Raw genomic sequence first — 25,655 nt, forward strand, 5'->3', positions numbered from 1 at the left:
AGACCCTCCAAACGGACCCCACTCCGGGGTTTGGAACCCATTACCCCTTTCTGCCCCCCTCACCGCCCCCACTCTGTGGAGCCCTCCCCGTGGGGAGCCACAGTGGCTCCCCCTCAGGCACCGACATTCCAGGCCCCTGTTCCTCTGATCCCCATCTCCCCACACCCCTTTACAGAGTTGGCAAGTCCCCTCATTCATACCCCTCTCTCCCATTCACAGTCATCCCCCCATCACACACACATCCCACCCCCGGCCTCCCCTCCCCTCCTCTTTTTCCGCTGCGTGTCACTGTGCGACTGTGCATGTGTCAGTGTGGCTGTGTCGATGTGCGTGCGTGTGTGACTGCCTGCAGCCGTGTGCGCACGCGCGTGTGTGTGCATGTGTATGTGAGAGAGAGACAGAGAGAGAGACAGAGATGGAGAGATGGTGGGCTCCCAGCCCCCCTCCCCCAGCTGTGTCCATCTGTGTGTCCCTGTTTGACGGTGTCTATCTCTGTGTGTGACTTGGAGCGATAGAGAGGCTGTCTGAGGACTGTGTGTATGTGTGTGTGATGGAGTGGGTCTGTCCCAGGGACTGCGGCTGTGTTTCCCATTACCTATCCTCTCATGCCAGGCCCGTCCCCTCCCCCACAACCCCTCCTTTTCTAGTCCCCCCATGTGTCTCTGTCCCCATGTGCCCCTCTCCCTGCCTCCAGGGGGTCTGTGCCGATGTGGGGCATGTGTGCTGAGCCACGGCTGAGCTTCTGCACGGGGAGCTGCCTCTGCCTGTGTGTGCCACTTCTCGGCATGGGAGGGGGCTGGCTTCCCTGCGAGGGGGCCTCTGTGCAGACCATGGAGAGACCCATGGAGATGGGTACATGAGGAGGGGCTGAGTACCAAAGAGGGTGCCTTGTACAGCAGCAAGCTCTGGGCTGTGAGATCCTGGGTGTGTGAGAGGCACCTTTGGGGTGGGGGTGGGGGGAGTGGACGCTGCTGCAGTCTCCGTGTGTGGGATCCAGTGAACAAGAGCTGGCCGCTGAGCTCCGGAGGCCACTCTGGGGTCGCCGAGGGATGGCCTGGGGGAGAGCATTGTGTGTGCTTCTTCAGGGCAGGTAGTCAGCAATACCAGCGTGAATGGGGTATCGCGTGGGTAGCGAATGCTGGGGCGGGGTGGGGTTAGAGGGTCTCAGGAGGAGGGTGGCTGATGAGAATGGAACAGAGGAGAGTGGAGAACACTGAAGTGGGGGAAACGGGGGTGCTGGAGCATAGAGGGTGCGTGGGGTGTCTGGCGAAATGGGGTGAGGAGGGAATGCAGGAACTGTGAGGAGGATTTGGGGGTGGGGATTCGGGCAACACAGGGAGAGCACAGAGAGGATGCAGGGAATAGAAATGAAATGCAGCTGCAAGTACCAGGAGGCGGAAGCGTGTGTGAGGAAGTGAGTTGAGGATGCAGAAGTAGAAAGAGGCTTCCGCGGATGAGAATGCGGGGGACTGGGGAGTATGAAAGGAACCTAGGGTGCTCTAGGGGACACAGTGAGGTTGCTTACAGAGGTGTGAGAGGATTTGGGGGGGTGAAGCTAAGGAAGGGGAGAGAGAGGCCATGAGAGGGATGAGAGGTCACGGAGGTCTGTGGAGGACACTTTGGAGAAGGGGATGCAAGGTGTGCAGGAGGTGGAGGGATGGCCCCATGGGTGTGTGAGGAGGGTTAGTGGAAGTGAAAGCTAAAGAGGGTGGGTTGGGTCAAAGTGGAGCTTTCAGATGGCAGGGAGGAGGAGGGAGCAAGGGACACAGAGGTGAAGGGGCACACACAGGACCAGAGGATGGGGAGCACAGAGTTTAGGGAAACTGCTGGGGCAACAGGGCAGGTGGGAAGTTGGGGGAGAACATGGTGGGTTGAGGGAAGCATCCCATGGCCAGGGAGTGGGCAAGAAAGTCATGGGAGTGGGGAGAGGAAGGAGCCCGTATGGGATGGGGATGCTTGAGAGGGAGGGACAGAGGTGGTATTGTGATGATTTGCGAGTGTTTGGACGTTATTGGGGTGTATGGGTTGCCTGTGAGGAATTTAAACCTTGGCTTTGGCACTTTTCTAGCTGGTGGGATCTTGAGCATGTTACTTCTCTGTGCCTCAGTTACCCCTCCCAGGGGTGTTGTGAGAATTTGTGGATAGATAAATGTTAAATGTGTGGAGCGGCATCTGGCATTCAGTGACGGGTCAGTAAACGTCACTCGTTGTGCTGTTGGCATAACCTGGGATAAATTTCAGGCACCAAAGGGGTGGGTGATTATGGCCAATTTGGGGCAGGTGTATATGCTCTTGGAGTATTTGGGTGCAGTGGAGTGGACGGTATTATAACTGCAGCCACCCAAGTATTTCTTCTGTGTTTCTGAAGATTACTCACTGTGTGACCTTAGGCAAGTTGCTTAACCTTTCTGGGCTTCTGTTTCCTCACCTATAAAGTGGAAACAGTACTTATGCCTACCTCAGAGGCTGGCTAGGAAAGACAACTGAGTTACTTACTTGTGAAGGGTTTCAAATACTGCCTCGCCCATAGCAAGTGCTTCTTCCTGGCATGCAATGGGTATGGGAGTTCTATTGAATTATATTGGGGGATGGGGTATTTGGAGAAGGCTTGTGTCTGGAGTGTGAGGATAATGTGGGGGTAAAAAAGAGATTCCAGGGGTAGGGGAAAGACATGGGAAACATAGGGGCTTGTGGCATGAACAGAAGAAAAAGAAACAGTTGCAAATGAAGGATAAAGGAAGTCCCAAGGACACGCTGCCTGCTGGGGACCTGGAGATCTGAAGGGAGGGTATGGGGGGTAGCAAGGGCATAAGGGCTCAGTGGAAGTTGTATGGCGGGGACAGAGGTGGGCATCGCAGAGTGCATGGTCAGGAGCAGGCAGCTCTGACCTCTGAACCAATTTCTGTTGGCCTTGTCCTTGGCCCTTTCCTCCTCTCTTCCCCTATGTTCCCTCACCCCTTTGAAACTCCTTTCCTCCTCTCTTCCTACACCCCTTCCACCCAGCTACAAAGGTGGCCTTTCCCTGGTTTGAATATAAGATCGAGAAGACATGGTGGGTATGGTGTGGCATGTTGACGGGACTGTGGTGAACCTTGAGCGAGAGCAGTTGCCAGGTCTGCCTGCGTGCGCACACGCACTGTTGAGCACGCCCAGTTACAATAAGGTGGGACGGGGGCAGGGCTGGCATACACGCGCATGTGCAGAATGCTGTCGCTGTGGTACAAATGTATGGATGTGACAGTGACAGTGGAAGTCGTGGGGGTCATGGGAGTACACAGGGGTGCTTGCGTGTAGGGGGAATGGTACCGAAATACAGTAGGAGCAGTGTGGGTATTATTGGCGTGTGCTGGGATGTGTTCAGGGGGCGTGTTATGGGAATATACTGAGATCCAAGTGAGGGGGAGTTATTATTGGAGCATACTGGGATGTGCGGGGGCGTTACTGAAATCTACTGGAGTATTCGTGGAGGGCTGTTTTGCCGAATCTGTGGGGGTAGGTAATTGAAGCGCGCTGGGAGCACGCTTGGCTATTATTGGAATGTGTTGGGGCTGGTGCATATTATTGGGATCTGCTAAGGGGTCTGCACGTGCGCTGGTCGGGTCTCAGATGTGACCACGGGATGCTTGGGGTGCAGCAGTGTGTGCATTCTGGTGGATGGAGGGTATTCTTGGGGCCCCCGAGGTGAGTGGGGTTGGAGTCAGGGCGTATGGGTATTCCTGTTGTATACTGGGGTTCCTGGAATGGCATGGATATATAATCTCGAGGTACACAGCGGTGATGTCAAGGGTTTGCGGCTGTTATCTGAGTGAGCCCAGGCAGGCGTTGAGATACATGGAATAGATTTGAGTTTAATTGAACTTTCCTGGGTGTGCGAACATCCCCTAAATGTGCTGACAGGCTTTGGTGGTCTGATGGGGGCGACTATCTGCATATTCGTGGGTAGTTTGCATTTTACTAGAACCTAGCCACTGCATGAAGGAGATACATTTGAGGTATACCAGGGAACAGATAAGTCACAGCTGCTCACTAGAACTTTCTGCAGTGATGGAAATGTTCTCTATCTGCACTGTCCACCATGGTAACCACTAGCCACGTGTGTCTACTGGGCACTTTGAAACGTGACTAGTGAGACTGAAGAACTGAATTTTTCAATTTAATTTGTAATTAATTTGCATATAAATAGTCACATGCATCTAGTGGCCACCATATTGCACAGTGCTGAGTAAGCCATGCTGCAATCTGCTTGGGTACCCGGGGAGGAGTGACTATAGTATATAAATAGTCAAGGAGCTGGGAGGGCTATCATCGAAGTACGCGTGTCCTGTCAGCTTAGTAACTTGACCGAAGACATTGAAGGAGTCCTACTGAGCACGTACTCCTGTGTGCCCAGCACCGTGCTGAATACTGTACGTACTGAACTCCCACAGCGACCCCGTCTGGTGGGGCCTGTTATTGTCTCACATTATAGACGAGGAAATTGAGGCCCGAAAGGTTAAAGCCTTGGGCTCAAGGTCACAGATAAGGAAGTGGCTAGCAGGGGCTCAAACCAGGCTGTCTGGTGAACTGGCGGCTTATCTCCCCACCCCTTGCGCTCTGCCGGCACACAGTGGGCTTGGAAACTGCTTGCTGAATGGATGGGTGGATGGATGCATGAAGGATGAATGAGGAAAGATTGAGTGGGAGAGCAAGCACTCCGGGCTCTGAGGGGGAGGCCTGTAAGGGCTGCTGCGAGCAAACACACACAGAATGGGCGAGGAAGATCCTAGGACGTGGGATGAATGGTTCTGGAGCAGGGGCTCAGGTCACCCACCGGGTTGCTGGTGGAGCTGGGACTCGGTGTCTCATAATCCCTTCTCCACCCCCATCCCCCCACCCCGCCCCCTCGCCAGCGATTACATCATTAAAGAGAAGACGGTCTTGCTGCAGAAGAAGGACAGTGAGGGGTTTGGGTTCGTGCTTCGGGGGGCCAAGGGTGAGTGCCAGCCGGGGAGGAGATGGGAGAAGGGCTCTCTGACCCAGGGGGATGGACAGGGGAAGGGACCCCAGCCCACCCACCACCCCACCCCAGCGTGCTGGTCCCTCAGCTACGGTGAGGCCTCTGTGACTTGGGTCTGAGCCCCATCCCCTGCTCGGCCTCTCCACCCCCTCCCCTCCGACCCCGCCGGCTCCTCCCCATCTGCAGCGCAGACCCCCATCGAGGAGTTCACCCCCACCCCGGCCTTCCCGGCGCTGCAGTATCTGGAGTCTGTGGACGAGGGTGGCGTGGCATGGCGAGCTGGACTGAGGATGGGAGACTTCCTCATCGAGGTGAGTCCTGGCCCCCAGCCCCAGGGGCCTTTCCAAGGGCCAGCCTCCAGCACACCTTCCACAGATACCATTCTCTCCCTGGGACCCTGGTGACAAAAATCCCTGGCCTCCTCCTATTCCACACGAAATCTGGCTGCCCAAATCCAGATTCTCTTTCAGCACCAGGCCTCCCAGCCCCCAGCCCACCCCCTAGCCAATGCTTTCTTCAGTGATTCCTTCTGAAGGCTTCTCTGAAGCATCAAAAGAAAACAGAGCTGTTCCCCAGCGCGCGTACACACACACACACACACACACACACACACACACGCACACACACACACACACACACAATGCAGGGGCAGGGGACAAGGAGGGGAGAGAGAGGTGAATGGCTGAGCCCAGCCCCTTCCCCAACCCTGGGGCCAGGAAAGTTACCAGAAGGAGAAGTGGGGCCTTGCAAGGAGGGGGGTGGTGGGGAGGGTCAGTGGGAGGAAGGAGCCAACAGTGCTACACACAGGTCTAGATAGGAGACCGCTCTGTTGGGGACTCTAAAGCTGAAAGCATCTCTCCCCTCACTTACTCTGTGTGGTGTGGGGCTATCTGTGCTGCAGGTGAACGGGCAGAACGTGGTGAAGGTTGGCCACCGGCAGGTGGTGAACATGATCCGCCAAGGGGGCAACACGCTGATGGTCAAGGTGGTGATGGTCACCAGGCACCCGGACATGGATGAGGCTGTCCATAAAAAAGGTGCTTCTCCACTCATTTGCGTGGCCAGACCTGGACACCCCATTGCCACAAGACTAAGATCCTCAGAAGCCCTAATGGCCTCATGGTCCCCACCACTGGCCTTCCCTTCCCCAAGGCTACTTGTTCATGACCCTTCTGAGGGAGTAACTGAAGGAGGCAGGGCTCAGCATGGTGGTGGCCACTGGTCTCTGATATCTGGGAGCACTGCAGTGGTGGTGGTGGGTTCTCTCCATGGTACTGATGCCTGACCCCCACCATCACCTTTTCAGCACCCCAGCAGGCTAAGCGGCTCCCGCCCCCAGCCATCTCTCTGCGTTCCAAGTCTATGACTTCAGAGCTGGAGGAGATGGGTGAGCCTGTGGAGCTGCTGGGGCCCAGGCGCTGGGGAGGGCGAGGGGCAAAAGGGGGCTGAACCAGACCTTGAGTTTGTTAGTGTTGTTAGTGACCAGGGGTCCTGTCCTCATCCTGTCCCCTAGTCCATGGGTCAGACTCTGTCTGGCCTCCGTGTGTGTCTCTGGGAAGGGGCGTCTGAGAGTCGACTTTGCTCTGTCCTCTTACATCTGTTTCTCTGTCGAGTCTCTCTCTGGGTGTGCACGTCCCTTCTTACGGGTCCCTGTTTCCTTTCTGGCTTCTCTCCCTCTGCCCCACCTCACCCCACCCCCGTTCTCTATCTCTTCCTCCACCAGCTTCCCCACCCCCACTAACAGAAAGGAAGGCCAGCCCCTCCCCAGACAGGGCCGAGTGGACCTGGGGGGTCCCGTTTCCCCTGACAGGGGGCAGATCGGGCAGCTGACCGCCCCTACCCTGAGGGAGGAGGGTGTTCCAGAGAGGGGGCCCCTCGCCTCCCCCTGAAGTCCTAACTCTTGGCTCCTCTACTGCCTCTCCCCCGGGCTAGTCTCCCCCTGGAAGAAGAAGAGTGGTGAGTGGGCACAGGACTGGCGGGGGGGCCCCCCCGTCCCCATCCCGCCGGCGGACTTGCCCCTCCCCGACCCGGGCCCTTCACTGCCCCACTCGCGCTTGCGCACGCCCGCTGGCCACGCCCACTGGCCGAGCCCGCTCCGCCCCGCCCCCCAGGGGCGCCCCTGGACTTCATCCGCATCCTTTGCCCACAGAGTACGAGCAGCAGCCTGCGCCGGTGCCCAGCATGGAGAAAAAGCGGACCGTGTATCAGATGGCTCTCAGTAAGATGGCCCAGCCCTGCTCCCCGGGCTGCCCAGGACCCCTGACCCAGGCCCCCTGGGGCGCCGCAGCCTCTCCAACCCTCTTCCTGCCTGCGCGCCCTTTGGCCACCTCCGACCTCATCACCTCATATCCCATCCTTGCCGTGGCCATCAAGTATGAGCTCCCACCTCTGTCCTCAGCCTCAACCTCCCTGTTCCTTCTGCCTCCCCTCCACCTTCCCTCCTGTGACGATTTGCTGCCCTCACCCCTTCCCACCGCTGGGTCCTGGACCTGGAGATTCTGTCTCCATCAGGGCCGTCGGTCCTCGGGCATGGAGGCAGGGGTGCCCTTTCCTGGTTCGTACAGCATATTGTATGGGCTCCTGGCAGCTCTGTTTCTTCCCGAGGCCAAAGCAAGCTTCATTTCACTGCCTCTTCCCACCTCCCCTTAGACAAACTGGATGAAATTTTGGCGGCAGCCCAGCAGACCATCAGTGCAAGCGAGAGTCCCGGACCTGGTGGCCTTGCGTCGCTGGGCAAACACCGGCCCAAAGGCTTCTTTGCCACGGAGGTAGGCAGCCTGGACCAGGAGGGGGATGGGAGCATAATGGAGAGGAGGCTTGGGGGGGTACACACACCATCCTGGAACCTCTGTGCTTCTCTTTGCAAACCCTTCCTGACCCCGCTGTGTTGAATGTCAGCCCTGAGGGGCACCACACTTCCTGTCCCCCCTCCTTTCTTCCCAGTCTGGGGCCTCCTTTCCTCTCTGCCCATCCTCTTCCTTATTCTTCTCCTAAGTCTTATCCCTTGTTTCCTCACTCCTGCTCCCACCTCTTGTCCATCTCCGTCCCACCTCAAGAGTCTCAGGGAAGGCAGAATGATGTCATGGCTGGTGATCTCTGGCATCGGCCCAGCACATGATAATAGGTGCTCAACAAGTGGGAGTTACTAAAATATTATTTATTATCGCTGTCTCCACTCTGCCTGCTTTTCCCTAGGACGGAGGCCGACCTGTAATGGGTGGTGTCCTATTTTGGACACTACATTTTACATGGATTTTCTCATTCATTCCTAGGATCACCCTCTGAGGTCCACATGGTTGTTAGCCCATTTACAGAGGGGAAACTGAGGCTCAGAGAGGGAGGCAGTATTTCAATCCAGGCAAGTCAGGCAGTCGGATCCACCGCCCTGGCTCTTCTGGTGGGCCTGTTGGTCCCTCCCTAGCTGGCCTGTCATTGGGCTGTGCCCCTTCATGGGAACACAGCCACCACCAGCCTCCTCCCACCCTCCAGTCTCTCCTCCAGAGGTCACACAGCACCCTACTTCTCTCTTAGCCCTTGCTTCTTCTCTGCTCAAGCCCTGCCCTCTGACCCTGCCCTCTGAACCCTTCTTCCCACGGGACACACCCACCACCCAGTGGCCAACAGGCTATTTACTCTAAAACTGGATTCTTTGGCTTCTGAGGGACCATGGACCCCCTTGGCAGGCTGGCATAGCCCTCCGAATAATGCTTATAAGCATAAAATAAACTACCTAGGAAAACAAAAGAAGCCAATTACACTGATAATACAGTCATCAAAATGTTTTTAAAAGCAAAATTCGTGGGGCACCTGGCTGGCTCAGTTGGTGGAGCACGTGACTCTTGATCTTGGGGTCATGAGTTCGAGCCCCGTGTTGGGCCTAGAGCTCAGTTAAACACACACAAAGTAAAAATAAAATTTGTGCTATAGTAATATCGGTGCTTTTTGTCAACACATTAGCCAGCAAGACTTCGTGATGGCTCTTAACTACTCTTAACTAGTCGTGAGGCACATAAACACTATTCAAGAGATCTGCAACCGCTGTGCAGAGCTATAGAAATATCTGTGACTTCTCTTAGCGTTACAGGCACAGGTCTTGCTAAGGCCGGCTTGGTTTGCTGCCTACATCCTCAATTGAGGAAATGGTGTGTTTTCATTGGAAGATAATGACAATACAGATTTTTTTTTTTTTCTAGTCCAAGTGCACGGCCCCCTCGAAGTCTGTCCACAGACCTGCTAAGGGTTTGACTACCTACTTTAGAATGCCCCGTACTTTGACAAGAACCAAAGGAAGGTGGCAGATTTTGTACTTGGACTCAGAGAACTGCTTTCAGGTTTCAATGTGGAGGGTCCTTGGCCACTTCTCAGGGTTTGGCAGAGTGCCCTGCTTGCAGCAGCCCCTCACGTCTCACCTGTCCTGAATTTCTCGAGGAATCTGAAATCTCTGAGGCTGTCAGGATCATCTTCTGTGCCCACCTCCCCCGAAGGTCAGTGTAGACTCAGAAGTGCATGGGCAGTCAAGCCAGGCAGACCTGCCTCCAAATTCTGACTTCCTCTGACTTCCTGAGTTATCTGCTCCATACTACCTAATTTCTCTGCGTCTCAGTTTCCTGCTCTGTACAATGGGGCTAAAGTCCATCTTGCTGGTCCTTATGAGGATTGAACAAGACCAGCTCCTAGCACAGCAGGTCCTCAACAGATGGTGAGCCCTCTTAGACCACAAAACAAACTGGAGACCCCACAATGACTTGCCAGTGAGGCTTGCATGTGCCCCAGAGACCCTCCAACAGCTTATCGCGTGCAGAGTCCCCATGAGTAGATAGGGCAAATCCTGTTTTCATTTATTCAGCAAATGGCAGCCAGCATACCAGCCCCTCCCTGTGTGAACCGTGGCAACAGGACAGACAGGATCCCAGCCCTCACAGAATTCACCATCTGAGGTCCAAAGACACCCCTAGGCGGGCGCAGACACGGGCCAATAATAACACCAGCTGCCCACATGCCCCTCCCTCATAGAAATGGGACTTGTAGGCATTCACCTGAGTTCTCGAATGGTATCTCCCTTCCCTCCGGGCTGTGGAGGCCAGTGGTCATTTTCCCTTTGGGTCTCCCTTTTTATTCTCCCAGGGTCTGGCCCTGGGCCTTCCCAAAGCCCCGCCTCTTGTACTGGGGGCTCTCTTCACCCCCATCTCTGTCCCCACCTTCCCATCAGCCGTCCTGACTTTTCACACACTAAGTCAACAGAGGGGCCCCTTCCTGCTGCTTCTGGGTCTCTCTGTGTGGTCTTGTTCTCTTCTGTTTCTCATCTCCCATCTGCTTCAGCTTCTCTCCCCTCCTCACTGTCTCGCTTGGAGCCCTGTGCACTAGGCCAGAGGGGGTGTGGGGGGCCCAGTATTGCCCCTGAGGCCTCTTTTGTCAGGCCTGAGCAACAGTGAATCAGAGTACAAGATGCCACTGCTTGGAAACTTAAGAATTGGGAGATTCCAACCTCCCTGAAAGACACCCCACTGCACAAAACCTAGCGAGGGGGCACGGTACTGAGGGGCCTGCCCATGCCGACAGAGGGGGTGCAGACCCCGGACAGATTCACTGTAGGACAAGATGCCTCTTGGGCTGTCTCCTCCTAGGGTTCTGCTGTCTATCCATCTGTCCTCGCCTCTGTGTGGCTTTGGCTCCCTCAGCTACTGTCTCTGTCGCCTAGTCACTGACCCCAAGGGTACCCTACCTCCCCCGCACTCCTGCACTGTCCTCCCTTCTTCCCATCTTTGTCTGGGTGCCAGTCTCAACTTTTCTCTGGACTCAGTTTTTCCCTCTGATTATTTTGACCATACCTTCTTGATCGTATTGTCTATCTCTTTCCCTCTTGGTTGCATGCCTGACCCTCCTGGAGCAGCTCTGTCGTCCGTGTCCACCCCCCCCCCCACCCCGCTTCATTCCAGGGCCTCACAAGACTGCCTCTTTTCCTGCTTTGTTGGGGCCGTCTTTCTTCCCGTCGCTGTCTCATCTCCCCTCCTGTCTCCCCCCTCTGCACCCCCATCTCTGTCTTTTTCTCCTCATCTCTCTGTCTTTATTTATCTCTGCCTCTCCGTCTGTCTCCCCCTCTGCTCTCTCCCCCCTCACCCCTTTCAGGGACTGTCTCCCTGGTGCGCATTTCTTAGTCCGTTTTCAGCCTCCAGCCTGTGCACAGCACCAGGGCACACACTCTGCCCTTGAGGCATCAAACCCACAACAGGCCCACGAGGTGGCACGGGAGGAGGGCTGGACCTCTGGCTGACTCGCTGGGGAGGAGTCTGCCCACAGCCAGTGACGTCACGCGCACCCAGGCACTCTGATTGGCTGCCCCCTCTGCGCGGGAGAGGACGCTCCCCGCTCGTGGATGGAGGTCAGCCTGTCCCACCTTGAGTCAGTGTGCCCCTCAGGCAGGCAGTCCAACGCCTCTTCAGACGCTTGTATGGCTTCTCCATCAGTCTGACGTCTCCTCTGCCACTCTGACCCCTTTTATGTCAAGTTAACCCAACATTTAATCCCTCCTCTTCCACTTAGAAGTGTTTTCTGCCAGTGTGCCAATTTGATGCCTCTCCCTTCGCTCTGCACTCTCTTCAGTCAGAGGCACCCCTCCCCTGCCCCTCGACCCCTCCCCTGTCATTCGAACCCTCCCCCATCACTCTGTCCCCCTCCCCCATCACCCTGTCCCCCTCCCCCATCACCCTGTCCCCCTCCCCCATCACTCTGCCCCCCACCCATCCCCACTCCCATGCCTCTATCAGATGCTTCCCTCACCTTCCTTCCCACCGCCCCATTTTTTTTTAAATTTTTTTAAAGATTTTATTTATTTATTTATTTGACGGAGAAAGAGAGAGAGAGAGCAGAAGCAGGCAGAGGGAGAAGCAGGCTCCCTGCTGAGCAGAGAGCCTGATGTGGGGCTAGATCCCAAGACGCCGGGATCATGACCCAAGCCAAAGGCAGACGGTTAACCAACTGAGTCACCCAGGTGCCCCTTCCCACTGCCCCATTATCCCCTTTTGCTCGCCCTCCTAGACTCCGCATTCAGTGTCCTCTCCAGCCTGCTTCTGCCTTAATGGGGTCCCCGCATCCGTTCGGACTGGTTGTTCCCCCCATCTTGTCAGGGTGTCCTTCATTCTGCACATATTTACTGAGCACCTAATTATGCACTGGACCTGCTGGTTGGCTCTGGGGGTGGAGGAGTGAACCAGTCAAAGGCAATCCCATTAGAGAATTTACATTTGGGGGCGGGGGTTGGATTTTGCAGAATTGGGTTCTGCTCTATGTAAGAGAAACCTCCAAATAACAGTGGCTTGAACCAGAAGAGTCTTCTATCTGTGTCATGTTAATGAAGTCTGGAGTAGGGATTCCCAGGCAGGTATGGCAGCCGCCATGGTCCTGAAGACCCAGGGTCCTTCTCACTTTCTGCTCCACCATCCTAAGCCTTCTTTCCAACCATAAGGTCACCTCGTAGTCCAAGATGGCTGGAGCTCTAGCTTCCAGCATTCCAGGTAGCAGGGACAAGGAAGAGTGGAAAGGCAGAAAGGCAAAGGAGGGCACATTGCTGCTTCTTGGATTACCTCTGAGGAGACTTTCCCAGAGTAACACACAACCCTTCCACGCCACGTATGCATCCCAGCTGACCTTAGTTCCGTGGGCACATGCAGCTGCAAGGGAGCCTGGGAAATGTAGTCCCAATAGGTGCCAAACGGGATTGGGGTTTTCTTACCAAGGAAGGAGAGTAGAATGGGAACTGGGTAGGCTCCATGCCCAGGGAGACAGACAATGAACAAGGAAGCAAATAATTATAATAACTCTACACTGGGTTAAGTGGAAGGAGTTATGATGCAGAGTAACAGATGGAAGCCTCTCCAGGGAGGAGACATCTGAAACTAACAGATTCCACCCGTTACCACCTTTCTACCACCTGTCTGACCTCATCTCCCACCCCTCAGCACCCCGCTCCCCCGCTCAAGACACATCAGCCTCCTGACTGTTCCTTAAGCATACCAGACTCACTCCCACCTCAGGACTTTTCCGCTTCCTGTTCCCATACTGTGCCCCCAGATGTATGCATGGCTCCCTTTTTTGGGAGATTGCTCAAATTATATCTTCACAGAAGGGCCTTCCTTGACGGCCCTGTTTTAAATTATAGTCCTCCTCTCCTCCCTCTCTTGCCTCCATCCGACCCCGTTGTGTTGCTAATTTATTTTGTCTACCCTCCAAGTAGGCAGGGGCTTTTGTCTGTTTTGTTGACGGCTCCATCTGCAGCATCTGGAACAGTCCCTGGCATGGAGCGGGTGCTCAGTAAATATCTGTGGAATGAATGAACGAATGAGACAGTTTCAATCCAGGGAAGTGAGTGCAGGGAGCGGTTAGGACAGGCGCATCCTGTGACAGTCTAAAGCAGCACCGTCTTGTCCAGCAGAGGTCCTGTGTTGAAAGAACTGCTTTATGTCCATGCTGCCCCATAGGGCAGCCACTAGCGACGTGTGGTGACTGAACCCTTGAAATGTGACCAGCAAACACAGCGGGAGGAATTTTTCATTAACGTATTTTAATTCGTTGAAATTGACATCCGAAAGGGTAGGGGCTATTGTATTGGGCAGTGTAGGTTTAGAGGAAGGGAGAGGCCAGGCCAGAGTGGGGGCTAGGATGACAAGTCTTCCCAAGCAGAGCAGGGGGAAAGGATGTTCAGGCAGAGGGAACAGAGAATCCGGAGGCCCTGAGGTGAGAAACACCACAGGAAATCTAGAGAGCAGGGGAGTACTTAGAGCAAGGGGGCTGGAGGGAGCAGGGAGCGTGATGGGAGGTGAGGGCGGTAAGGTGGGGACTTCATCCGAATAGGGTTTCCTTTCTCTGCACTTCTGGCCTCAAAGAGAAGAGAGACATACAAGGTCACCTGGCAGAAGCAGGGGAGTCAGTGCCTGATGTTGGCTCATTCTCCTTTAGTTACACTTCATTTGACACAAGCTTGTGGAACATCAGGTCCTGGTTGAGGACTGGGGTCCTAGCAGTGCAAGAGACCAACAGCATTGCTACCGTCAGACAGGCTGTTAGGATTCCATGGGCTTTTGGCACTTTCGTCTTTATAAGCCCCTCCCTCAAAAAAAGAAGTTTAAAAATCTGTCTTTAATGGCTGTATTGGTGCAAAGATGAATATTATCATCCAAGCTGGATTCTATTCATTCCCCCCCCCTCCGATGTTAAAGGAAATGAAAATATTTTCCCTGCAGGTGTCATGGGCCATAAATCCTCTACCTGTATTGCCTTCAGGGAGCCGGCATTCTAGGCAGGGAGTCAGGAAGTAAGCCAGTAAACAAGTCATCTCAGAGGGAGATGTGTGCCCTAAGGAAAACAGGACAGGGAAGTACAGTAGACAGTGACTGGCAGGGACATTTGAGTGGAGGATGGAAAGACAGAAAGGAATGTGTGACGAGGAGGTGAAAATGTTGCAGAGAGCAAATGCAGGACTTGCAAGTGTTCTAGAGCGGGGTCGGACCTGGGCATTGGAGGAGCAGGACTGGTGGACACGGTGGGACCAGAGTGAGCAGGTAGGAGATGTAGACGGGGCTCGATTGTACTGGGCGCCTGGGTTTCCTATAGCCAGAGCCTGAGATGGGATTCCTGCACCAACAGTATCCTAACGGGAGAATTATAAGGGAGTGAGGGGGGCAGGGTGGGCTGTGGGAGGTCAGCAAACGTGGTCCCCGCTGGAGTCTCTTGCAGCCTGATCCCTGGGAGAGTTCGAATTGCACCACGGAGTGAATCCTGTCTTGGATCTCCATGTCAGTCAGTCCTTGGCTTCAGGCTGCTCCCAGAAGTACGGGATGGAACTACTGGGGCCCATCAGCTCCTTTGGAGGAGGGGGATTCTTTAGAGCCAGGGGCAGCCGAGAGCCCAGCAGGTGACACTCTCAGCAGCTGGGGATGGTCACGGCGCCCCAGCTGAGGGGATCTGGGTGTGCAGTGTCTACCACAGACCACAACTCAACACCAGAGTTGGGAATTCCGATCCCCTCCTAACTGGTGATGTGAGATGCTCTGGTAGGATTGTAAGCAGGGCAATCGCACGACCTGGATTTCTTTCTGAAAGATCCCTCTGACTCTTATGTGGCAAGCAGACTGGAAAGGGGTGGTGGGACAGGGGGGCAGCAGGGAGACAGGGGAAGAGGCTAGGGCAGCCAGCGGGCCAGGCCATGCTGGTGACTTGGGCCTGGGGGGTTGACAGTGAGAACGGAGAAAAGACCCAGGTTAGTAATGGGTATGGGAAGCAGAGCAAACAGGGCTGCCTGAGAATCTGCTTTCTTTTCTTTCTTTCTCCCCACTGCCCAAACTCAGACACATTTCCCTCCCCCAGAGTTCCCTTTTGCCTCCTCCAGGCCTCTCACCCTTCCTGCAGAGGCTTGGAGAAGGCTTGGGGGCTGGCTGTGTGGTAAAGTCATGAATCTTCACGCCCAGACTGATCTTTCTCTATTGTCTTTTTTCTCTGACTGCCACCCCAAAGTCAAGCTTCGATCCGCACCACCGCTCACAGCCAAGTTATGAACGTCCTTCTTACCTGCCTCCGGGACCTGGGCTTATGCTCCGGCAAAAATCTATTGGTATGTCACCTGGAAGGGTGGGTATAATGTCACCAGCAGGGGAGGGGCAGGCTGGGAGGGTGACAGTTTACAGGAGGAACGGAGGGGCTTTGAAATGTTCTTTTCTACTTTCGTATATGACCGCAGTTCCATCGCTCTGGGCAAAGAGCTCAGGCTTTGTTGTTGGGCAAAACTGGCTTTGAATTCTGGCTCTCTGGGCCTTGGGTTCTGCATCTAGAAAATGGGCATGTTATTGTTCCTGCCTGGATGGAGTGAGTCGAAGCCCCCACCACCTAGTTTCTTCTCTCTTATACCTGACTTCACTGATGCATGCATGCATGCTACAAATGTTTACTGAGCACCCACCATAAGTCCTAGACTGCTGGGGATATGTCAGTGAGCAAAACAGAGGGAAGGGTCCTGTCCTCATGGAGCTTGCCTTCTAGCAGGGGAAGACAGACAACAGATTATAAGGATAAGAAACAAGACAATTATATAGAAGGTTGACAGTGGTAAGTTCTGTGGGGGGGAAAGCAGAGGAGAATAAGAGAGATCAGGAGTGCTGGGAGGCAGATTTGAGCTAAAACGTGAAAATGAAGAGGGAGAGCCATGTGGATATATGGCCATAAGGTATTCCAGGTAGTGAGAACAGCCAAGACAAAGGTCCTGAGGTAGGATTGAGCCACTTGTGCTCAGATGGGGGAGACTGTGGGGTGGGAGGAGATCAGGAGCACAGCTAGGGGCCTGCAGAGTTTCAGATGCTGGTGAGACATCCGAGTAAGTGGATATGGCATTTGGATATAGGAGTCTGGAGCTCAGGGGAGAGGACTGAGCCCCAGGAAAGATGTGGGCGTCTTCAGCAGGGAGCCAGTGAATGAAGCAGCATGTCGCTTAAGAGTGCCAAGGGGGAGAGAGTAGTCAGAGGGGAGAAGAGGGTCAAAGACTGAGCCCTGACAGTGATAATTAGGCAAGAGACTTCACTCTTTCCAATCCACTCCGAGTCCTTTTGCTGATTGGGTCTAGCTTTTCTCCCACTTCCAGCGTCCACAGTCTGCCAGTGTGAGTCTTGCATCTGTGTCCTCTGCCTGTATCTCCTCATTTACTTCATCTCAACTACCTGTAAAGCCACCCAACATTGCTTCCCTATAAATCGGCTCTCTCTCGTAAACTTTAGCCTCACCCTAAGCAGTTCCGTCTGTGAAAGCACAGGTTTGATGTGCTAATTACATTTTATTTCTGCGTATACATGAAAAGAAATCTATAACTATACACCTAAACATGGCATCTCTCCCTGGCTCCAGGGACTTTTGCTCACCCCAAGCTACCACTAGCATAGGCTGTGTCTTTGTGGGCATTAGAAAACGGCGCCCCCTCCTGGCACGGGGAGGAAGTTCAGCTGAATGTCGCCCCATCTCCCCTTGCTCCCTCTGCCGGTTGCTGATGTGCAACGCACAGCCTGTGTCACCAAGTCGATTTACCACAGCTGGGGAGCTCTAGACTGATTCGTGTGAGGGTCTTAGCATATACTCAGTGGCGTCGTGGTGTTGTTGTTGTTGCTGTTGCTGTTGTTGTTGTTGTTATTTCATTAATATTGTAGTACTATGGGATAGGGGAGGAGGGAGACCCCCTCCCCCCACTCCTGGATCCATTGTGTCTTCCCCAGGGGCTGCAGAAGATGATAGACCCTACCTAGCTCCCCCAGCCATGAAGTTCAGTCGCAGCCTGTCTGTGCCTGGCTCGGAGGACATCCCCCCGCCGCCCACCACGTCCCCACCGGAGCCCCCCTACAGCACACCTCCAGCCCCCTCCTCCTCTGGCCGCCTCACCCCATCCCCCAGAGGCGGGCCCTTTAACCCCAGCTCGGGTGGCCCCCTCCCCTCCTCTTCCCCCGCATCCTTTGATGGACCCTCCCTTCCCGACACACGTGTAGGGGGCCGTGAGAAGAGCCTGTACCACAGCGGGCCCCTGCCCCCCGCCCACCACCACCCGCCCCACCACCACCACCATCACGCCCCGCCCCCCCAGCCTCACCACCACCACGCCCACCCCCCTCATCCCCCGGAGATGGAGACGGGTGGCTCTCCCGACGACCCCCCACCCCGACTGGCTCTGGGGCCCCAGCCCAGCCTGCGCGGCTGGCGGGGCGGCGGGCCTAGCCCCACCCCGGGGGCCCCGTCCCCGTCGCACCATGGCGGGGGCGGCATCAGCTCCTCCCAGGCCCCGGCCCTGCGCTACTTCCAGCTGCCCCCCCGGGCGGCCAGCGCGGCCATGTACGTGCCGGCCCGCTCGGGCCGCGGGCGCAAGGGGCCCCTGGTCAAGCAGACCAAAGTCGAAGGCGAGCCTCAGAAGGGCGGCGGCCTCCCTCCCGCCCCCTCGCCCACGTCTCCGGCGTCCCCGCAGCCGCAGCCGACCGCGGCCGCCCCCTCGGAGAAGAACTCCATCCCCATCCCTACCATCATCATCAAGGCTCCGTCCACCAGTAGCAGCGGCCGCAGCAGCCAGGGCAGCAGCACCGAGGCGGAACCCCCCACCCAGCCCGAGGCTGCCGGCGGCGGCGGTGGCGGCGGTGGCGGCGGCGGCGGCGGCTCCTCGGCGCCGAGCCCCGCCCCGGCCATGTCGCCGGTGCCGCCGTCCCCCTCGCCCGTGCCCACCCCTACCTCGCCCAGCGGCCCCGCCACCCTGGATTTCACCAGCCAGTTCGGAGCGGCCCTGGTGGGGGCGGCCCGGAGGGAAGGGGGCTGGCAGAACGAAGCCCGCCGGCGATCCACGCTCTTCCTCTCCACCGACGCGGGGGACGAGGATGGCGGCGACGGCGGGCTGGGCCCAGGGGCGCCCCCGGGTCCCCGGCTGCGCCACTCGAAATCCATCGATGAAGGCATGTTCTCTGCCGAGCCCTACCTCCGGCTGGAGTCTGCAGGCGCGGGGAGTGGCGGCGGCTACGGGGCTTACGGGGCCGGCAGCCGCGCCTACGGGGGCAGCGGGGGCAGCAGCGCCTTCACCAGCTTCCTGCCGCCCCGACCTCTGGTCCACCCGCTGACCGGCAAGGCCCTGGACCCCGCCTCCCCGCTCGGGCTGGCCCTGGCAGCCCGAGAGCGGGCGCTGAAGGAGTCCTCGGAGGGTGGTGGGCCCCCCCAGCCCCCTCCAAGGCCCCCATCGCCCCGCTACGAGGCCCCGCCGCCCACCCCACACCACCACTCGCCCCACGCCCACCATGAGCCAGTGCTGCGTCTCTGGGGGGCCTCACCACCGGACCCCGCCCGCCGGGAGCTGGGGTACCGGGCAGGCCTGGGCAGCCAGGAGAAGTCCCTTCCGGCCAGCCCTCCAGCTGCCCGACGCTCCTTGCTGCACCGCTTGCCCCCTACAGCTCCCGGGGTCGGGCCCCTCCTCCTCCAGCTGGGGCCGGAGCCCCCGCCCCCACACCCCGGGGTGAGCAAGGCGTGGAGGTCGGGAGCCCCCGAGGAGCCAGAACGGCTGCCCCTACACGTGCGGTTCCTTGAGAACTGCCAGCCCAGAGCCAGTGGGGCGGGGGGAAGGGGACCCCCTTCGGAAGACGGGCCGGGGGTTCCGCCGCCCAGCCCACGCCGGTCCGTCCCGCCTTCGCCGACCTCCCCGCGGGGCAGTGAAGAGAATGGGCTTCCCCTGCTAGTCCTGCCGCCCCCTGCTCCCTCGGTGGATGTGGAAGATGGCGAATTCCTCTTTGTGGAACCGCTGCCCCCGCCTCTGGAGTTCTCCAACAGCTTCGAGAAGCCAGAGTCGCCCCTCACACCTGGGCCTCCGCATCCGCTGCCGGACCCACCCACCCCAACCACCCCACTGCCCCCTGTGCCACCACCTCCTGTTGCCGCCGCACCTCCCACCCTGGACTCCACGGCATCCAGCCTGACTTCCTATGACAGTGAGGTGGCCACACTGACCCAGGGGGCCCCCGTGGCTCCAGGGGACCCCCCTCCGCCAGGCCCACCGGCCCCGGCTGCCCCTGCTCCGCCGGCCCTGCAGCCTGGCCCAGACCCACCGCCTGGCACCGATTCGGGTATCGAGGAGGTGGACAGTCGGAGCAGCAGTGACCACCCTCTGGAGACCATCAGCAGCGCGTCCACACTGAGCAGCCTTTCTGCCGAAGGCGGTGGCAGCGCCGGAGGCGGCGGTGGTGGTGGCGGGGGGGCCAGTGTGGCCAGTGGGCCAGAGCTTCTGGACACATACGTGGCCTACCTGGACGGCCAGGCCTTCGGGGGGAGTGGTACTCCTGGCCCACCGTATCCCCCGCAGCTCATGACTCCTTCTAAGCTCCGGGGCCGGGCTCTGGGGACCAGTGGAGGCCTGAGGCCCGGCCCTAGTGGGGGACTGCGGGACCCTGTCACTCCCACCAGCCCCACCGTCTCCGTGACAGGGGCTGGAACGGATGGGCTGCTGGCCCTGAGCGGTTGCACAGGACCTTCAACGGCGGGTATGGCTGGGGGTCCGGTGCCTATAGAGCCGGAAGGCCCGCCGGTGCCCTTGCCATCGGCCTCCTCTCTGCCTCGGAAGCTGCTGCCCTGGGAGGAGGGCCCGGGCCCACCGCCACCACCCCTGCCCGGGCCCCTGGCCCAGCCTCAGGCCTCAGCCTTGGCCACAGTAAAAGCCAGCATCATCAGTGAACTCAGCTCCAAGCTTCAGCAATTTGGGGGCTCCTCGGCAGCTGGTGGCGCTCTGCCCTGGGCCCGGGGAGGCAGCGGGGGAAGCGGGGACAGCCACCACGGGGGAGCCGGCTACGTCCCGGAGAGGACCTCTTCCCTGCAGAGGCAGAGGTGAGCCGGGGCTGGTGGTTGGTGACGGAGGCCACAGGGGCCAATGCTGTGGGTACTAGAGTCTACCTTCGCCATAGCCGCGTCCTTTGAGGGTCCCAGGTAGCAGAAAGAAAACAAACGAGGCTGGCTTGCAGAAGTCCGTCCTCTGAGAAGCACGCGTTCACAGATACTTTACCTCAGTAGCTTTTGTGGTCTCTTCCATCACCATGACAACACACATCCCCTGATGAACAACAAAGTTATTAACAAGAGATTGGAGCACAATTTGCCAAAGTCTGTTTGCTCGGCGGGTTGTCATTTCTGACAGTCCCTGAAATCTGCGAGTCCCTTGAACCCCGTGCGTCTCAAGATTCAGATGCTTTAGGGCGCAGGGCTTCGGATGTGCGTCTGGAGCTGGGCTTCTTGGGCCTTGGTCTCAGCCCTGGACTTCTTTTTTTTTTTTTTTTTAAGATTTTATTTATTTATTTGACAGAGATAGAGACAGCCAGCGAGAGAGGGAACACAAGCAGGGTGAGTGGGAGAGGAAGAAGCAGGCTCATAGCGGAGGAGCCTGATGTGGGGCTCGATCCCACAACGCTGGGATCACGCCCTGAGCCGAAGGCAGACGCTTAACCGCTGTGCCACCCAGGCACCCCAGCCCTGGACTTCTAACTGGGTGACCTTAGGCAAAGGAATCCACCTCTCTGTAGAAGGGGGACAGCACTGGACCCACCTAAAGGGTTTATGAGAGGGTTAAATGTTGACACGAGTTGGGGGAGGGGAGGGGCCTCTTGCCAAAGCCCAGCAAGTGTAGAGGGAAAAATACGGGATAGTGAAGAAGTTTCCTCAAGCAGCTAGCTTAGCCAGAATCACTACAAAGTTCAAGCTCATTCAAGACCTTTTAATCTTAGGGAAAGTAGAGTCACATTCCTGATTCAGGCACACGGAGAAAGTGAGGAGAGCTTTCTTAACCCCCTTGTCCATCTGCTGAGCTCACTATAACTCTGAGGGTCTGATGAACTTATGGTGATATTTGAACGTGGTATTTTCAGGCCTTTGAGATCTTAAGGCAACTGGCTGATTAGGTTTAAGTATTCTGGGTGGAGGAGAGAATGCTTAACGTAGGCGACAGATGCTATTGGTTTATGACCTACTGTACGCTGGGTGCCCTTCTGGGTGACGGGTTGCCCACAGGGGGAAGGACAGGCAAAGCCCTGCTCTCAAGGAGCTCATAGTCTAATGAGGCAGGGATGGGGGATGGTTAGAGAAGGCCTCTCAAATAACCAGCAAGACAAGCAGAAACTGGAGGAAGGGAGGGAGCAGATCCCATGGCTGCTGGGAACAGCCAGTTCAAAGGCCCTGAGGCAGGACTGTTCTGAAGGGAGCTAAAGGGATGAGGGGAACCTTTTTCTCCCCTTGTTTCTTCTCTCTTTCATCTCCCTCTCCTCATCTCTCTCCCTCTCTCTCTCTCTCTGTCCCTATCCCCTTCCATCTCTCTCCCTTGAACGCTCACCCTCTTTTTGTTCCTCTCTCACCGTCTCCCTGTCTTCCACTCTGCTGTGACTGGCCATAACCTGATAGGCAGTATAGAGTAGTGGTTAAGAGCTCAGACTTTGGTGCCATGTAACTGGGCTCTGCCACTTCCTGGCTGTGTGTCCTTAGGCAAGTTATTTAACCTCTCTGTGCTGCTGATAATAATAGTAACCTGCATCAGGGCTGTCATGGGGAATACACTGAGATGCGATATGTAAAGCACTTAGAACAATGCCTGGCACACGTGAGCATCAGTAAGTGGTGGCGATTATTATTATTATCACTTAATGTCTCTTTTTCTTTCATCTCTCTTGACTGTCACCCTCTCCCTGTCCTCTCGTTCTTCTCTCCCTTCATTTCTGTCCTGACATCTGTCTTATCCCCTCGCTCTTTCTATCTCTTCCCATCTCTTCTCCACCTCTCTACCCCCCCTCTCCTGTCTCTCTTCTCTCCCTACATCCCGACCTCTGCCTCTTTCTCACCCTGCCATTGCCCTCCAAACCCCTTCCTCCACCCCTGCCCCTTTGTCACCTTCCAGACTCTCTGAAGACTCCCAGTCCTCGATCCTCTCCAAACCCGTCAGCAGCCTGTTTCAGAACTGGCCCAAACCACCTCTGCCGCCACTCCCCACAGGAAGTGGGGTCCCCCCTTCAGCCGCTGCAGCTCCGGGGGCCACCTCACCCTCAGCCTCCTCCTCCACGTCCACCCGCCACCTCCAGGGCGTGGAGTTCGAGATGCGGCCACCCCTGCTCCGCCGGGCCCCCAGCCCCTCACTGCTGCCCGCCTCGGAGCACAAGGTCAGCCCTGCGCCCAGGCCCTCGTCCCTGCCCATCCTGCCTTCCGGACCCCTGTATCCGGGCCTCTTTGACATCCGCGGCTCCCCAACAGGGGGGGCAGGAGGCTCAGCTGACCCTTTTGCCCCTGTCTTCGTGCCACCACACCCCGGGATATCCGGGGGGCTTGGTGGAGCCTTGTCAGGGGCCTCCCGTTCCCTCTCACCAACCCGCCTGCTTTCGCTGCCCCCGGACAAGCCCTTCGGCGCTAAACCTCTGGGGTTCTGGACCAAGTTCGACGTGGCTGATTGGCTCGAGTGGCTAGGCTTGGCTGAGCACCGAGCACAGTTCCTGGACCACGAGATCGATGGCTCCCATCTGCCCGCCTTGACCAAGGAGGATTACGTCGATCTGGGCGTGACCAGGGTGGGCCACCGCATGAACATCGACCGGGCTCTCAAATTCTTCCTGGAGAGGTGATGGCTGGCCTGGACGGACCAGCCCGTCCACAGAACCCTTGAGCCTACTGGCCTCTTGACCTCTGACCCCTGACCATCATTCTCTTCCCCCTGGGCCAGGGACTCTGCTAGAACTGCGCCCTGCCCTCCTCTCCCAAGGCCGGAGGTCACCAGGTGGCCTGATCCCGGCCAGACATTTGCACCTCACAGGAGGGGGCAGCTGACACAAGACTGTGTGAAGCAGGGAGCAGAGGGGGGGTGATGGAGGAAATCATGGAGGGGGATGGAGGAGGAGGGAAGGGTCGGTTCTGGGGAGGGGGGAACAGACAGAGCCATAGAGGGTCAGCCCTGAGCCTGATTGGATGGGGGTTGTCCCCGGCCGCAGGGGAAGGGGGTGCCCTCAGATTCCACCACCTGCCGCCCCTCTAACAACCCTTCCCCCCTCTCCAGGCCCCTGGGCTCTGCCCACCTTCCCCTCTCCCTAGCACACACAGCAGCCGCCGCCCCCCCTCCCCTCCCTGGCCTCTTGCACGCTCCTTTGCACGCCTGCTTGCCTCTCCTCTCCCTGGGCTACAATTTTGCACAAATTTGCCCTCTCGCTGTCTTGCACACTCCGCCTTCGCTTCTGGCTCGCGAGGCCCTCAGCGCTCAAACACACCCTGTTCCCCGGCACACACTGCATTTCTTCTCCCACGTTCCATACCCTTACTGTCTCAAACTCTTGCCTGCGTACTCTTTCCTTGGTACCCTCCCTTACACACCTCACTTCTGAAAATCTCTAAACCCTTGCTGCAGACACACTTGGGACACCCTTTTCCCTACCCACTCACAAACTCTGTGCGCACACATTTATTCTGTGAACACACCTGCCTTTATTCAGCTCTTGCACACTTGCTATCCCATGCACCGCTCCCGACCCATCGTCTTTAAGCATTTCTCCTTCTTGTTCTCGAACCCCCACGTTTTCTGACTCTCCCCACCTCTCCCTCTCACAGTGACACTCCCACGCCCTTCCCTGCTCCTCCCCTCCTCACACCATCACTTATCCAGCATCTGGTACACCTGCCTCCCAGGAACTGCTTCTCTCTCAAATGCTCATTCCCTTCCTCTTTGCCAGGCTCCCACTCCCGTGCACCCTTCTTTTCCAAATCTGTGTCCTGCTTCATTCTCCACTCTTCTGTGAACTTTCTCACACACTCAACTCTTGCACACATGCCCTCCCCAGCACCTCCGCTGCTCTCTTGAAGCCATGTTCCTTCTCTAACAACATTCCTGCAGACTGTGGCTTTGCTGCACACTCATTCTTGAATTTCTCCTTGCTCTTGTTGGCTCCTCGGTGACTTTTTCCATCTGCCCGGGGGGAACTCAACCATCTCTCTCCTTTTGCACACTTGTCTTCTTCTGCACACTCTTGGGCTGTACTGTCGTTTCTTTTCCTAGCATCCTTATTTTTTGTGCCTGTGGAGGAACAGCTCTTACCCTGCCTATTTTCTCACCTCTTGGACGCTCCTTTCTCCTGGTGAGAGAAGACCCTATGCACTCTCCCCTCTTGCTCACCATGCTTCCATGCTTCCTCTTCTCCCTGCTCCAATCTGTGACCTCTTGCACATCCCCACTCCTCTCATTCTTCCTAGTTCTTCCTGGACCATCTCTCATCCATTTTGCACGAAGATCCCCCACACACACCTTTCCTTCTCTCCAAGAAACTCCTTCTCCCTCCAGCATGGCTGTTCCTTCCTGCACGCTTCCCCGCTCCCTTTATTCCTGGGGCTTGGGAATTTTAAGCCACCCCTTCCCCTGGGAAGCCCCCTCTCCTACTGTGGGTAAAGGGGGGAGGGCATTGCCCTCAGGTCCCCCCCATGTTCAGCTGCCAAAGAAGGGAGCTCCCCCTCCTTTCCCCAAGCCCATTCCCCCTCTGCTGCCCCCTACCCCCGAGGGGGGGGCGCTCCGTCCATGGGGGGGGAGGGCGCTTGCAGCCCTCTCCCCTCACCACGTCAGGGATCTGCGGGGAACCTTGTGGGAGGGTCGTGGGAGGGGGGAGGGGTCAAGGAGGAGGGCAGAGGTCGCGCTGGGCCCCTACCCGCCCCCTCTCCCTTGTCGGATGCCCCCCGTCCGCAGGGGGCCTGCGCGGCGCCCGTCTATCAAGGGCTTGTTCATTCTGGATGGGTGCCGCGGGGTTGGGGAGGGTGTAGGGGGTGGGGAGGGGGGGGAGGAGAGGTCGGGGTGGGAGGGGGAAGGGACTGGATGGGGGCAGCGCGGGGCGGAGAGGATAAAGCAAAAAGAGGAACAATAACTAAAGAAAATACAAAAAAAAAAAAAAACCCTAGAACACAAACAAAAAAAATCCAGAAAAAAAAAAAAACCTGAAATAAAAGCCCGAGAATTGTCTTCCAAGGGGGGTGGGAGGAGAAAAGAGGAGGGGGGCGGATGAGGACGTCTGGTTCTCTCTAAGACAGGGATCGGCATGGGTTGAAAGCCCCGGCGCCCGGGTCTGCCCTCTCGCGAGCCTCAGTTCATCCTTCAAGGGATTGGGACCCAGGTGTCCATTTG

General features: G+C 57.1%; 1 protein-coding gene across 1 annotated transcript in view; it reads left to right on the top strand.

The window, feature by feature from the left end:
* Window positions 1-25,061, top strand: part of SHANK1 (SH3 and multiple ankyrin repeat domains 1) — a 43,072-nt gene extending 18,011 nt beyond the window's left edge. Inside the window, exons 15-23 of the mRNA XM_040632912.1 lie at window positions 4,890-4,972; window positions 5,183-5,307; window positions 5,898-6,033; window positions 6,303-6,383; window positions 7,146-7,214; window positions 7,646-7,764; window positions 15,503-15,599; window positions 17,242-20,362; window positions 22,413-25,061. Of these exons, the coding sequence (XP_040488846.1) occupies window positions 4,890-4,972; window positions 5,183-5,307; window positions 5,898-6,033; window positions 6,303-6,383; window positions 7,146-7,214; window positions 7,646-7,764; window positions 15,503-15,599; window positions 17,242-20,362; window positions 22,413-23,127 (4,546 nt within the window). The 3' untranslated portion in view covers window positions 23,128-25,061. The remainder of the gene's footprint in view (window positions 1-4,889; window positions 4,973-5,182; window positions 5,308-5,897; window positions 6,034-6,302; window positions 6,384-7,145; window positions 7,215-7,645; window positions 7,765-15,502; window positions 15,600-17,241; window positions 20,363-22,412) is intronic.
* The last annotated feature ends 594 nt before the right edge of the window (window positions 25,062-25,655 follow it).

The sequence above is a fragment of the Ursus maritimus genome, unplaced genomic scaffold, assembly GCF_017311325.1.
Source record: "Ursus maritimus isolate PB19 unplaced genomic scaffold, ASM1731132v1 scaffold_19, whole genome shotgun sequence".
NCBI lineage: Eukaryota > Metazoa > Chordata > Mammalia > Carnivora > Ursidae > Ursus > Ursus maritimus.